Source organism: Emys orbicularis, chromosome 2 (assembly GCF_028017835.1).
Source record: "Emys orbicularis isolate rEmyOrb1 chromosome 2, rEmyOrb1.hap1, whole genome shotgun sequence".
Lineage (NCBI taxonomy): Eukaryota > Metazoa > Chordata > Testudines > Emydidae > Emys > Emys orbicularis.
Genome location: NC_088684.1, coordinates 102,711,034 through 102,727,214, shown reverse-complemented (window position 1 = coordinate 102,727,214; position 16,181 = coordinate 102,711,034). Strand labels below are relative to the sequence as shown.

General features: G+C 43.8%; 1 protein-coding gene across 1 annotated transcript in view; it reads right to left on the bottom strand.

The window, feature by feature from the left end:
• Nucleotides 1–15,893, bottom strand: part of ZNF236 (zinc finger protein 236) — a 195,569-nt gene extending 179,676 nt beyond the window's left edge. The window contains exon 1 of the mRNA XM_065398160.1: nt 15,833–15,893. Coding sequence (XP_065254232.1) covers nt 15,833–15,893 — 61 coding nt within the window. The remainder of the gene's footprint in view (nt 1–15,832) is intronic.
• Nucleotides 15,894–16,181: the final 288 nt, after the last annotated feature.

Below are 16,181 nucleotides of genomic sequence, written 5' to 3'. Positions count from 1 at the left end.
CTTATTTCTGCTATCTGCAGTCGTACTCCACTAACCAAGCCCAAGTGGGACTGTCAGCCTACTTAATGGGGAGGCCCTGGTTTGGGAGTCTCTGCTCCTGGAAAAATCAAGCCCCCTTTTGGGACAATTTGAGGTCTTCATTCAAGTTATGGTGGTAATCTTTTATGCTGCGAGAGCACAGCCAAAACCACACTTTGGGTGTTGCCACAGGGACACCAGCCAGTTGCTAAATATGCAGTAGAGTTCTGACACTTGGTAGTAGACACTCAGCACTATCATTTCCTGCTCAACTTAAATGGTGAAATTAAAGATGAACTGGCACAGGTCGAATCCTTCTCTGGCCTCAATGCCTGACTCGACTTATGCATCAAGACTGACAACTGCCTGACCAAACATCACCCAGAAAAAAGCTGGTCCTCTCAGCTCCAGCGCCCCCATCATCCATTACCAAAGCCCATGCAACTCAATACGCTCTGGCCCCATCTCTCTGATGTGGAAAAGAATGGATGCCAGGCATCATGGCTATACCTACACCGTAGGGAACCAGGACTCTGCATCAGACTGCCCTGCCAATGCCCAATCTATGACCAGATCAGGAAATGCCAAGCTCCAGCCCTTATAGGGGTCCGGGCTGGGCTGGCACACTTCCCCTCTCCCACTGACCCACACCAACACTCGTCCATCGGTACCCTGATGATGCCCAATCAGCACCCAACATATCTCCCTCTCTGGCTCCAGCACCCTGTGATGCCCAACACCAACCTAGAGGCCCTAGTGGACTTGGATACCTCAACCAATTTCATGGATCTGGAGTTTGCCCAAACACACAATATCCCAACCCAGCGCAAGGACTCCCCCAGGTTAGTAGATTGCATGGACAGGTCACTCCTTTCATCAGGACTGGTCACCCACCACATGGCATCCTTAGAGGTCACAATGAAGTCCTCCAGTTTGGGTTAATTCGTGGACTGCATTCATCAGTTGTCCTTGGCATCCCCTGGTTTGTTGCCCATGACCTGGGCAACTGCTGGCAGTCAGGCACAGTACAGTTTGACTCCCCATCTTGCCAACAACCCTGTTTACCTGACAGCCACCCCAAAACCAGCAACCCTTGTCAGTCTACTCACTCCTCAAAATAATTTAGAGGTGTGAAGACAGTATCCAAAGGTGATCCTAGAAACACCCACAACCTCCCCAATGGCTCCGGGATTCCTGTTAAACATCAACACCATGCTGACATGTTCAACAAAACAAAAGCGAACCTTCTACCACCTTATCGCAGCTCTGACTGCCTTATTGACCTCCAGCCAGGAGCAGAGGTTCCCTTCAGGTGCATTTACAATAGAACCTCAGAGTTACGAACGCCTCGGGAATGGAGGTTGTTCAGAATTCTGAAATGTTCATAACTCTGAACAAAATATGGTTGTTCTTTCAAAAGTTTACAACTGAACATTCAAAGCTGTATTAAGTCAAACATTACTATGCAGAAGAAAAATGCTGCTTTTAACCATTTTAATTTAAACGAAACAAGCACAGAAGCAGAGTCCTTACCCTTGTCAAATTTTTTTTTTTTTTAAACTTTCCCCGCTTTTTTGTAGTTGATATTTAATACAGTACTATATTTGCTTATTTTATTTTATTTTTTTTGGTCTCTGCTGCTGCCTGATTGCATGGTTCCAAATGAGGTGTGTGGTTGACTGGTCAGTTCGTAACTCTGAGATTCTACTGTACTCCTTCTCCGAACCTAAACTACAGGCACTCTGGAACTATCTTGAGGAAAACCTAAAGAAAGAGTTCATTTGCCCCTCCATGTCCCCAGCAGAGGTCCCGCTGATATTTGTGGCGAATACAGATGGCTCCCTCTGGCCTGGTGTGGACTATCAAGCTACAATCCAAACCCATTACCACTGTGATGCTATATGATTGGAGAGGACCATTTACATCAGTGTTTCTCAAAACTTTTGTATTGGTAACCCCTTTCACATAGCAAAACTATGAGTACAAGTCCCCTTATAAATTTAAAACACCTTTTTTGTATTTAATATTATTATAAATGCTGGAGGCAAAGCGGAGTTTGGGGGTGGAGGCTGACAGCTCGCAACCCCCCATATAATAACCTTGTGACACCGAGGGGTCATGACCCCCAGTTTCAGAATCCCCGATTTACATCATTGATATTACCACTGTTACACAACTGAAACAAGTCTTGTACAAAGTGTATCATGTAAGGTGTCAATGGAAAAGTTACAATAATGTCAAGTGTGATTATCCTGGTTAAATCCATGTATCATCACTGTATCTGAAGTTATGAATATTGGCTATGTATTTGTATCTGTTCTTGGGGTGACATGCACAAGGTAGTTTATATCCAGTCTTGCCAGCCCATTGTGAATGGACTATCCGTGCCAAAAAATTAAAAATTCTGCACACAATTTTAAAATTCTGCAAAATTCTGCATATTTTATTTGTCAAAACAACACAATATAATCATGCCAGTTTCAATTATTTGGTAATTTATTTCAAAATACCGGTCAGCAAGTATGTCTGTAACAATACAGACCAAAAAAAAAAAAAAAATCAGGAAATGTTTTTTTGACAAATAGATTCCTTACTAGGCAAATGAACACAGAACTTTGAGTAATTAACAAACTACAATACAGAAACATATTTCCCACACCCCTCAGAAGCAGTGCAAAGGCTTGTGGGAGTCAGGGGTAATGGAGGAGCTGAGGGAGAGGGAAGGAGCCTGAGAGCGACCCTGGAGGGTTGCTGGGTGTGAGTGGGAGAATTATGGAACGGGGGGGGGGGAAGAGGAGGGGGGATCGTTAGGGAGTTGGGGAGCCTCCACCATGCAGACCTTGACTGACTCCTAGCCTCTCCCATTTAGTCAGGTGTGTCCCTGCACAACCACTCCCCCTGTGTGGCCCTGCAACGGCCCCCCCCCTCCATTCAATCCCTGGCTCAATGCTGCCACCCCACTAGCTCCTGAGCCCCCATCCCAGTCTGTCCTCCTCACTAGCCCTTCTGAACCGCAGTCTGTGAACCCCCAGCAGCTCTATGTGACCCACTCTGTCTGCTCCCCCCAGCCCCCCGCATATCCGTACCTCCTAACCTAGCTCTGCGGGCAGGATGTTGTGATGAACGCAGCTTTCTGCTGGCTGTTCTGGTGCCACAGTGGCCTATGGTGGGCAAAAGGCAGAACTGTAGCACTTCTTGGGCAAAATGTATTTTCTGTGCAGAAAAAAAATTCTGTGCTGGACATGAATTCTGCGCATGCATAGTGGCACAGAATTCCCCCAGGAGCAATTCAAGCTTGATGGGCTACTAAGAAGAATCAACTTTCCAGACAGCTCTTCCTAAGTACGCCTAAAACTGCAAGCAAAACATGTAAGGGCATGCAATGTGGACACGTAACCTTGGAGTTCATCAGTAACTTTCCATACACGGGGCTGTGGGCTTCGTTTGGGACAGTAAATTTCCACGCAGATGGTAGCGGATACAAAAGACATCTCCATTTTGCCTCATTCCTGCTCCAATTTTCTGGGCTGTGGATTTACAATTAAAAGGAGTATTTTGAACAATGGACTAAGAACCTTCCAATCTTTTGGAAGTTACCAGACTTTTGCTAGCCACCAAACTATTCCATCACTATAACAAATCTGATCTAAGGACTTTACAAGTATGATCTTTTAACAATTTTTTCTTTTATTAATAAATTCTTAGTTTACTAAGGATTGGGTGACAACTGGATATTTGGGTGAGATGAAATATATATTGACATGGGGGTAAGTGTCTGATCCTTTAGGATTAGTAGAAATTAATGTCTGGGGAATTGGGTTTTCAGTAACCTCTCACTGTACAAGACCTATTTTTCTGGATGGGAACGAAGGGCTGGAATGCCTAACGGGGACTGTGTTTGGCTTCTTGTTAACGAATATTATGCTACAGAAGCTCTTTTGCTACTGGTTTAGTGAATCTAATTATAGACAAAAGCACTAGTATTTCAAGTATTTGGTCATGCCATTTGAGTTGTGTAATGCCCCAGTGACCTTCCAGAAATTCACAAATGACATCTTTAGGGATATGCTGGACCAGTTTGTCATCATTTACCTGGACATCCTCCAAAAGTCAGGACCTCCACAATCATTATGTGTACACTGTCTTGGAGAGACTCCACCAAAACTAACTCTACATGATGCTCGAGAAATAGAAGATTGATAAGGACACAGTGAAATTCTTGGGATTTATTGATTCGCTCAAGGGACTCACCATGCACCCACGACTAGGCCACACTCATGGATATATGCAGGGTATAGCGATTCCTAAGATTGGCAAATTTCTACAGGTGATTTATTAAAGGTTTGTCTGGTCTGGTTGCAACCATAACAGTGCTCCTGTAAAAGGGAGTCTGGTTTGCTTGATCCACAGAGACTCAATCACCCTTTGATCAACTGAAGAAAACATTTACCTCAGCACCCATCCTGATTCACCCAGACCCCACTAAATCATTTACAATCAAGGTCGATTTGCCACATGTGCAATGTTATCTCAACATGCGACCCCTGCCTCCCCTCCCCCAATCCATCCTTTTTATTCTCAAAAACTAACCCCAGCAGGAAAATATACAATATCTGGGACAAGGAGCTACATGTGATCAAGGCAGCTTTCAAGGAGTAGTGCTATCTCCTATAAGGAGTCCAATTCTTGGTCCAAGTCCCAAGGGACCAGAAGAACCTGCAATACCTAATGGATTACTTTATGCCTTAACCAATGCCAGACCCACTGGTCCCTCTTCTTTGCTCACTTCAACTTTCTTGTAACCTATTGCCTGGAGACAAAAAATGGGAAACAGATGATTATCTCGAAGTTGGCAAAGAGCCCTCTGCCACCATGCTCAAGAAGTCCAATGTCATCATCAGGACAACTGACAACAATCTGTTGCCCTCCATTTGTTCCATGTTCCCCGACAACCCATTTGCAGCTCAGATCCACCAGATCCTAAACAATGTGGGTATCTGAACCGACTCCAAGTTCCAATGCGAGAATGGCCTCCTATCACAAGGGTTCTTATTTATGTTCCAGAGGGACAACTTAGGCTTCAGGTATTGACACTATACCACGATTAATTGCTTCAGGGCCATTTTGGCCAATTCAAGACTTGGAATCTAATCTCCAGGAGTTTCTGGTGGCCAGGTCTATGAGTTTACATCAAGGATCATATAAAGATCCTCTAACCTCTGCACCCATACCAATATCCCACAATCAAAACCCTGAGGTCTCCTCCAGATTCTGCCCATGCCTAGGTCTACTATAGCCTAGGTCTACTATATCAAGGGCCTCACTGAATAAGTGCTACACTCCCAGGGACACACAGCAATCCTGGTTGTTATCAACCTCCTAATAAAGACGGCACCCTGTACTGTTTCTACTGCATGGGAGATGGCTCAACTCTTCCAGGAAAATATCTTCTACTTTCAGTGACAGGCATTGAATTGAACCGAGGTCCCCAGTTCATCTCTCAAAACTGGTGGGAATTTCTCAGCCTCCTGGGCATCAAGCCCACCTATCACCTACACATTAATGAGCAAACAAGCAAACAGAAAGGGTCAATCAAATCTTGGAGCACTATCTTCGCTACTTTTAGAATTACCAGCAGGATAACTAGCTTCCTCTGCTGTGGCTGTGCTATGCCAAATTCACATATAATAATGCAATCCACACTTTGACCCAGCATAGCCCATTTATTTGAAAGCTCTTCACCTCCATTTCCACCCAGATCTGCGCATGAGTTCCCCATTACCAGCTGCCACAGATTTAGCCTCCTACGTACACCAGGTGCACGAGGAGCTCAAGGAACATTTGCACTCTGCCAAAGCTATAAACACAATACAAACCAAGATAGTCAGACTGCTCCCAATCTGGCCATAGGGGACAAGGTGCGGTTTTCTGCCCGGAACCATAGATAGAGCCACCAAACTAGAGTATCAATACTGGGCCCCTTCAAGATTTTATAACCGGTGAACTCAGTTCTACGCAAGTCCTTGAGGATCCATCCCATCTTTCACAGCTCACTTTTAAAGCTGACACTGAGTACCCATATCCAAACAACTCCAACCTGCCACCCATAACAATCCAGTTGGCCCATCAAATCCTTGACACTTGGCAAATTAGGGGAAGACTCCAGTTCTTGGTATACTAGGAAGGCTATGGACCGGACAAGCAGTCTTGGGAACCAGTAGAGAATATCCATGCCCTGGACCTATTGCAAGAGTATCCCGGTAAACTAGGCTCCTAGTTGGTGCCCGGGGGGGGGAGAGGCGGGGAATACTCTCAGGATTCAGGGCCTGCAGCAGAGCCAGGCTCCGGGCAACCTAGCAAGTGCAGCTGCCTGATTGGTTCAATGAGTCAGCAGACAAGCCCAACAGTAGCAGCACTCTGGCAGCTGCTCAAAGCATTCATCCATGCTGCAATACCTCCAGCACCTGCTGATTCACAGCTCTGCTCCTGCCTTTTCTCACTCAAGGTAACCTGGTTCTGACCATCAGCTCCAATTTCTGACTTCTGACTCTGGCTCTCACCCTTGATTCTGATTTCTAGCTATTGACTCCTGCGCCAACCACTAGGCCTGACCACCCACATCTCAGTCACTCACACTTCGGATATTAAAAGATTGTTGTTATACTATCTGGATAAAACTAAGTATTTTCTTAAGACGTCAAGATTTTTTTTTATTGCTTATGGTAATAACTATTAGGGAATGGCTATTTCATCTCAGACTTTCAAAATGGGTATTGGGACTGCATATAGTATTAATAAAATTAATCCGACTTCAAACGCCCAGTCTCATTCTACCAGAGCACAAGTGACATCACTGGCATGTCTAAGCCAAGCGCCCATACTGGAGATTTGCATGGGGACTTCACAGAATCATAGGACTGGAAGGGACCTCGAGAAGTCTTCTAGTCCAGTCCCCTGCACTAAAGTGGGACTAAGTATTATCTAGACCATCCCTGACAAGTGTTTGTCTAACCCGCTCTTAAAAATCTCCAACAACAGAAATTCTAGAACCTTGCTAGGCAATTTATTCTAGTGCTTAACCACCCTGACAGTAAGGAAGTTTTTCCTAATGTCCAAGCTAAACAGCTCTTGCTGCAATTTAAGCCTATTGTTTCTCGTCCTAGCCTCAGAGGTTAACAAGAACAATTTTTCTCCCTCCTCCTTGCAACAACCTTTTATGTACTTGAAAACTGTTATGTCCCCTCTCAATCTTCTCTTCTCCAGACTAAACAAAACCAATCTTCCCTCATAGGTTATGTTTTCGCGACCTTTAATCATGTTTGTTGCTCTTCACTGGACTTTCTCCAATTGGTCCACACCTTTCCGGAAATGTGGCACCCAGAACTGGACACAATACCCCAGCTAAGGCCTAATCAGAGTGAAGTAGAGCAGACGAATTACCTTATGTGTTGCTTACAACACTCCTGCTAATACAGTATCTCCTCACTTAATGTTGTGGTTATGTTCCCGAAAAATGCAACTTTAAGCAAAAAGATATCAAGCAAATCCAATTTCCCCATAAGAATTAATGTAAATAGGGGTGGTTATGTTCCAGGGAAATTTTTTTTTTTGCCAGACAAAAGACATTATATACATATATCGTATAAGTTTTAAAGAATTTTAAACAATTTAATACTGTACACACCAATGATGATTGTGAAGCTTGGTTAAGGCAGGGGCATAGTGGGATTGGGGCGCCAGCGGCTTGCCCTGCTGCACCCGCCCAGTGCGGGGGGCTGACTAGTCTGTAATTCCCCAGGTTCTCCTTATTCCCCTTTTTATAGATGGGCATTATATTTGCCCTTTTCCAGTCCTTTGGAATCTCACTCATCTTCCACGACTTTTCAAAGATAATCGTTAATGGCTTAGATATCTCCTCAGTCAGCTGCTTGACTATTCTAACTTGTTCTAAGTAATTTTTAACTTGTTCTTTCCCTATTTTAGCCTCTGAGCCTACCTCATTTTCACTGGCATTCATTAGGGTAGATGTCCAATTGCTACTAAACTTTTTGGTGAAAACAAAAACAAAAGTAATTTAGCACTTGTGCCATTTCCACATTTTCTGTTATTGTTTTCCCCCTCTCCTTGAGTAACAGACCTACCCTGTCCTGGGTTTTCCTCTTGCTTCCAATATATTCGTAGAATGTTTTCTTGTTACCCATTAAGTCTCTAGCTAGTGTAATCTCGTTTTGTGCCTTAGCTTTTCTAATGTTGTGCCTACATACTTGTGTTATTTGTTTATATTCATCCTTCGTAATTTGACCTAGTTTCTACTTTTTGTAGGATTCTTTTTTGAGTTTCAGATCATTGAAGATCTCCTGGTTAAGCGAAGGTGGTCTGTTGCAATACTTCCTATCTTTCCTACGCAGTGGGATAGTTTGCTCTTGTGCCTTTAATAATGTCTTCAAGCTCATATGTTTACAAAACATTACGAGTTAGTGAATGCTGCTAGATCAAATGTCTGTTTTGGAATAACTCCTGGATCCCAACTCTATTTACGGTAATTATGAGTGGGATCCACATGTGCAGTATTCAAAGAAGAAAGAGCGGTTACTTACGGTACTTTATAGTAACTGTGGCTCTTTGAGATGCCTGAATACATGGATCCTATGACTCTCCCTCTTTCCCTACAGCTTAGAATCTTATATATCTTGGATTCTGGGTAGAGAAGGAACTGAGTGACAGTTAGGGTGGCTCTGCTCTTGAAGTCCTAGGGACACTAATAGTGAAAATGTGGCACCCCAGCACAGTAGCTTGGAACATCACAGGGATCTATATCTCAGAGAACCACAGATACTATAAATTAAGTAACTGCTCTTTTCAATAGCTACTGTATTATTCAGATGTAATCGTGTGAGTTGAGGACCCTCACCACCTCATAGAATCAGACCTTCAGTTTCTTTTGAAACTAAGAAACTGCTGCCTGAACTAGAAAAAAATATCACTAGTTTTGTCTAGTTTTTACTGGCACCACCCCCAACCAACCAATTTTTGTAGAATTTAAGCTTCTATTTAAAAAAAGTTTCTAGCCTAAATCTCTGTAAATATAATCTTTTTAATGTATATACAATGTAAACTGATCCAAAAAATCCTTTCCCAAAATGCAGACAGCTTCAATACCTCTTGTTTTAATTATAGCATTTACTCAGCAAAGTGAAACAAACAAGTGTCTTGTCAGTTTCTCTTCTGCTATTCAGAGATTGCAGGCAGCAATGAATCATGCTGCAGTTGTTTAGGGAAAGCTAAGTATAGTAGAAGGGAGGGGGAACCTATTTATAGAGGAAGACCCAAAAAAAATGAGGCTGGAGATAGAGTAACGCAGTAGAGACAGCATCTTCTTCCCCCCTACGCGTGAAGCAAACAGGAGTCTCAAGGACATGGTAAAGTATGGACATGCACCCCCCCATTTCATAGGACCAGGCTTCGCAGAATTCTTTTTTTTAGAATGTTGACAGATATTGATTTTTATCTTTAACTTTGATACTTTAGCAATTTCAATTTTCAGTTTCACAGCAAGGCTGCAGGGGACTGCCTGCGTGGCTGCGGGCTAATGACAGTGGAGCACAAGGAGCTCACTGTGGGGCCAGAGATCCGTGATCCCAGCAGGTGCTATGTGCCGGGAAGGCTGTGCTTGCTGGGTGGAGCTGAGACCCCCCCCCCCCCCCCCAGCTGGGACCACAACAAGAACCATGAGCCCCAAGCCGCAGGGGATGGCCCCTGCACTCCCGACCTGTAAACATGTCAGGAAGGCTGCAATGGCACGGCTGCAGAGAGCTCCCTGTGCAGCCAGGAGGCCGGAGACAACGGTGTTGCAGGGGCTTCCTCGAGTGGCCAAGGGCCCAGGATAGCCAATTTCTGTAGGTGCTAAGGTGCAGCAGCAGATGAGCTCTCTGACTGCTATTAATGGATTTTGTTTCTGTCAATTTCTGTGTCAGGTGAAATTAACATTTACTGACAACTATTAATGTAATTCAAATCCTGCCAAGCCTATAGGTGAGTAATCTCCAAGCATTAGGAAATGATGTAAACACTCTCTCCTTCCAGAAAAAAGAAAAAGAAAAAAAACAGGGGATGAAGCTTCATGTTTACCACATAACTATGAGCCAGAGGCTTATGGAACTCCTGCACAAGGTCTAGGGGCGGCAACCTGGAAGAGCTCCCAACAGCCTTCCAAGATTTTGCAGAGAACATCATAGCTGAGACCTCTTTCCTTCTATTTTGTATCTAACTCTGACTAGTAAATGTGACACTTATTCAATTTCAAAGCAATTTACTCCTGCATTCATTACACGACAAAATTGTTTCTTTTAAATAAAAGCTCTACAAAATGACAGACGCCTTAATTTAAGAAATTCTTTAATTCAAAATGTCTGTATATAATCCAGTACGTATCAGTGAAAGTTATTACACTTTTTTTTTTTATAAGAAATTTCAGGCATTTCCATCTCCTCCAACCCAAGAGATCCTTGTGAAATGAGGTTTTACTGTAGTTAACATACTAAAATGTATAACGTGTCGGAGAATATCTCTGCTTCCACAAATGATACACTTTGTTCAAGGTGAGTTAAAACACAATTTACAGAGTACATCAGAAGCGGCCAACTATGCTGCACTCTTCATTCTGACATATGAACTAGGACAAAGAGTCAAGGGTATGTAACTCATTGTTGGCCCTCAGCTTCTCCTTATTTTCCCCTTCCTAGCTGGCAAAGTGGGAGAATGCAGGTAGAGCCCTGCGTGGAACTATTTTTTTAATCCTGCTTCCCATCCCGCAATACCCACTCCCATATTGTTTCTTGCATTTTTATACCACTCCCACCCACAAAAAACTTAGATCTGGCAAATCCCACAAGAGACAGATTCCCCCATACTACTAAAAAAATAAAAGTTGGTTAATATTATAAACAAACAGAATTCAGATGCAATTTTTACCATTAAAAAATAAAACAAATCTTGCTTGTATCATGTAAAAAAAAATCCTTTAGCTCCTATTATAATAGACATCAAATCTCTTTCTATTCGTCTCTTAAATTTAAGTATTAAAACCTTTATTTAAAAAGAAAAATTTGCTTTACATTAATGAAATTCTGTTTATGAGAAAGATTTAGTATTTTCCTGCAAATTACCGCAATCTGTTTTTTTTGCCCACCCAATCCGACCCGCAACGAAGTACATTTTACTTGCGCCTGCTATTATGGCAGCAGGTCCTGCGGTAGCCTTGAGATCCCAGCCCCGCTATAGGGCTCTAAACGCAGGCACCTTTTCCCAGGTCCTTCTTTTGGATTAGAGCCAGTCAAGCATATTGCTCTCCCTGGAGATGCCACAGCCTAGCAGGGAAGTAGGTCAGGGAAAAGCCCAACCTATCACTACAACTGATGAGAACTAGCACGAGGATGTGTACTCAACCAAGGGGAAATCATACCCTTAGCCTGTAACGAACACACAGTCCCAATTTCAGGAAAACTAACGCTATCTGCTGTTTGCGATGTTTATTTGCGATCAATGAAGGAGGCACATCAAAAGCATAGTTGTTCTGAATCATAACATATACTGTTCAGTTTCTTCTGTACAAATCAGCCTCAACATCAAAATATGGATTCGTTACTTGTAGAGCTGGGCCGAGAACAGCAATTCTGTTCTGCAGAGCATTTTGAGATTAAAGAAAAATCCAATTTGGAAATAAAACAAAAAATTTCAAAAATCTCTACGAAACAAAAGCCCTTTATTTTGAAAAAAAAATCAGATTTTTTTTTTTTAAATATTTTCTAAACAAAATTCTACCTGGTAGGCTGAAAGAGACAGTGGAAACAGCTTAAGAGCTTGGAATCTGGTGCCCCCATGAACCTCTGAGGCTAACAAGGAACTGTGAGCCTGTAAGCCCTAGGGGTGCCAGCTCAGACCAGGCTTCCAGGCTCTCAGTTCTGACCACCTTATAGGCCTCTAAGGAGCCAAAGAGCTGGGACTCCCATAGCTCCCTGATTCCTTGGAGCCTTGGACTCTAGGTGTATAACTATACGGCAATTAAAAATCCATGGCTGGCCCATGCCAGCTGACTCGGGATAAGGGCTTGTTTAATTACAATGTAGACATTTGGGCTCAGGCAAAAGCCTGGGCTCTAGGACCCTACAAGGTGGGAGGGTCCCAGAACTCAGGCTGCAGCCTGAGCTCAAACATCTACACCACAATTAAACAACACTGCAGCCCCTGCCACGGAAGCCCAAGTCAGCTGGCCTGGGCCAGCCGCAGGTGTCAGACATACTCCAGAAGCCCCGAGGTCCCTGGGATATCTGCTTGCAGGTTGCACTAGAGCTGCAGACTCCGAAAGCTCAGGCTTCTTAGGAGCCATGCAGACAAGTTGGCTGCAAACCTCCTTGGGTTCTTTCAGAGCTTCACTGAAATCAAACCTGGTTTCTGTCTGAGTCCCATCAAAATCAAACCAATTTCAACTACAGACGCCCCCCAGGGTTACGCAAAACCGACTTACGCAAATCCGCACTTACGGAAAAGTTCTGTAAGCTAGAAATAGTTTTGGTTGGGGTTTTTTTGTGTGTAATGATTGGGTATATTTTTCCGACTTACGCAAAATTCGAGTTAGGCAAGGCATTCCAGTAATCAAATTCCATTGAAAAAATATTTTGTCACAATTTTTCTAACAAGCTCTAGTTAATTGCCTTTTCTCTGCATAAATCTGCCAGTTATTCCATACTTCATTCAGTTATACAGTAGATGCCACTTACTAGCAACTTACTGGTGCCAAGCAAAAGTTTGCTATTATCTGAAAGCTGCCAACAAACAAAAGGCCCAGGCCTGAAACAGCCAAGGGGGAAAGCCCCTCAGCCAGGGACCTGCCACTCATGCAGAAGGTAATTGGGAACTCCTGCTGAAGTCTTGGTGCTGAAGGACGGACAGCAGCAGAGAAGGTAGTACTGAGCGCCTTCGGAGTTGCACAGTACCTCTCCCTACACTCTCCGAGTTGCAGCCTACCCTAGCACCAGGGGCTCAGGCTTGGCACAGCCCAGTGCTTCCTTCCCTGCCTGCAGCCCCACAAACCTGTAGCCAAGGTTTTCCACAGGGAGCGGGGTCGCTAGGTTATCAAAAACTTGTCAATAAGCAGTGTGACAGTTGCTAATATATGAATCCAATTAACATTAAAGTCTATGGGATGGGTTCTTGACAAAAAAATTGCTAATAACCAACAATTAGCTCGGCTAATAACCAGCATCCGGGCTTAATTTACACTTTAAAAATGCTAAGTTTCAGTTACAACTTTTTCTTGAGGAATATTGGTATATAGTTTGTTTGTTTGTTTTTTAAATAAACTATAAACAACAACCTGTAGTTAACTGTCCTCAGCACATCACGTTATACCTAAGTAATGTCTTTGTTTTGGTCAGCTTGCATCATAAGCTTGATATAACATTTTTACCCATTTATGTTACCATTATTCAAAAACCTTGTGTATACATTTTAAGTGTATAAAGTACATGCACTGAAACTCATACAAATCCATATAAAAGCTATTACTGAACATGCACAGAAAACACAGAGAGATAAATGCTCTGTTTTGAAAACACCAAAAGCAATTGTTACAAAATTGACTGCTGATCTGTATTAAAATCAAAACTGTTTGGGTGTCATTTTTTATTCTTGCATTACTTAGTTTAAAAACAGTAGAAATCATCTCTTTAGAAAAAAAGGTCTTAAAAATGTTTTCAGGCTGAAACTTGTGGCAATCACATTGTTTGATTTTTCTATACTGAGCATAACATTCTTTAGTACATATCTCCTGTTTCACAGCATATCATCACTGTTTTTTCCTGCAAGCATAAGTCCCAATCCTGCAAGGAGCACCACATAGATTCTGCCTTGCAGAAATGGAAGTTGGGAACCAAATCTGCAAAAGTGCATTTAATTTTTCCATATAAGTAGTTCCATTTAGCTCAATGTGACTACTCATGCAAAGTTACACGTGTAAGCATTTGCAGAACCAGACCCATAGTTCTGATAAATTATTCCAATTAACTAACTCCAGTACAAACATAAAGGGTATGCTATATGAATTATACTTCTTATAGCATTTCCTTGCCCAAAAAAACCTAAACCACCACCAATTCTCATATTAGTTAAGTAATCATTCAACTGCTACAGAAATTTTTTATACTCAACTTTCATCATCATAATATGCATTTGAACTCTGGGTGGAAAGAACACATGATACATGCTCACCCTCTATTACCAAATATTGCAATTTATTTTATTTTTAAGCCTGCATAATGAACAATACAAAAATGTAATATTTCAACTAAGATAAGAGTTTTATTTAGGAAGGGGGGAGAGGGAAAGATTCAAGTACCGTGGAAGTCCCTGGTGTAGGAGAGTCCTTATACATGCAGTTTAAGTCTTTGCAGGATCAGGACCTAAGACACTACTGCAAAATTTTATCCGTGCCTCTTTTTAAAAAAAATCAATATTAAATAATATTTTCAAAAACAGAGATTTTTAAATCTCTAACAAAAATATAATAAAATCTTTAATTGTAGGCTTAAGAACTTTTAAAGAAGTTTAAAAAATTAATTCAAGGTTAGGGAGTATTTATCCTGCAAAAGAATAAACGTTTAGCCCACCTCCTGAGAGAAAGGGGGAAAAAATCAGTTGCTGGATAAGAGAAAGAGTGCTGTTGAATGTCTGTACATCAAAGGATGAATTCCCTACTCTATGGGACGGACTCTTATGCGGTTACTTACAGGTGCCTGAAATCTAATCCATCACCTTGAAAGTGAGTTGAAGGTAATCAGAGGCACAGACCTACCTGAGCATCTGTGCTAGCTTTTTGGGTGTTATGATCATGCTTTCCCTCTCTGGTTTCTGAGAGAAAGACCCAGATTAAAAGGGAAAATTGACCACACAAGAGAAGAGAAAACAGGGACATTGACTATAAAAAGTGCTATCGAATGCACAAAGCCAACTACCTGAAAAAAAAAATCTGGTGTGGTCTAGTTCAACGATCAATAATTATAAAGGGCTAGAAATAACAACAGCAGGTAAAAATGCTTTTAGGCAGAACCGTGTGGCTCTTATATTGATTGTTTCCTTATGTGCAACACACGTGGAATGACTGTTTTAAAACTCTCTTAAAAGTTATTCCTTGCAAGAAGAGCCCGAGTTCTAAGCCCGCATTGTACGGCTGCCTCTGTCGATAGCTAGCTAGGTGGTATATTTCAAGCCTGTATTTGTTCAGTTTGCGGGGGTGGGGGAAGAGAGCCTCATCTCCAAGCTATCCCCGATCAGGCTCCTGCTCCGCTCGCCGCCCAGCCGGGCGCCGCAGGGCCCGGGCACCATCGAAACACGCACCCGCCGGGGAGGCTACACGCCTCCTCTCGCTCTCGTATTCGGGCGCGGCGGCGGCACCCCCGCCCCGTTTAAAAGCCGTCCAGAAGCTACCCCTCCCCCCTGCGAGCGAATATAAACGGGCCCCGGGAAGGGAACACACGTCGTCCCCGCTTCCAGGCGCGCTGACTCCCGGCTGGATGCGGCGGCCGCGCCGCTGCTACTGAACTAGGCAGGAACAGCGCAGGGCCGCCGGCCCGGGATCTGCCCGCTCAGTATCATTCCGCAGGGCCTAGCTCCCCCTCCCCCCACACACAATAGACCCGGCCTCCCTCCCCCCCATATCCGGGGACTATATGCGGTTGCCGGCGGAGGCTTTTCGCCACCCCTAGGGGCCCAGTCTCGAACCCCAGGGCGCGTATCGAGCCTGTCCGGCCGCGCTAGTTACCTGACTCGGCACCGGCCTTGCTGTCCTCCCTGCTGGGTTTGGAAGGCCGCCCCCTCGGCATGGCTGCCCCCTCCCCCCGCACGCGCGTGCGCGCGCACTCACTCCCCACCACACTGCAACGGCGGTGGCGGAGGAAGAGGCAGTTGGAAGGGTGGGGCAGGCGAGGAAAGAACGTACCGGCCCTATACACAGAGATTGAGGCACTGTATGGAGATGCGTGAGACAAGTGAAACACGCACGCGCGTGAACGGCGAGCGTGGGGAGGGAGGGAAATGCGCACGGCAAAGGCGCTTGCGCTTTACCCGCGCGAACGCAAAAGGTCTGAGGTCGCGAGGGAAAGAAAAGTGAT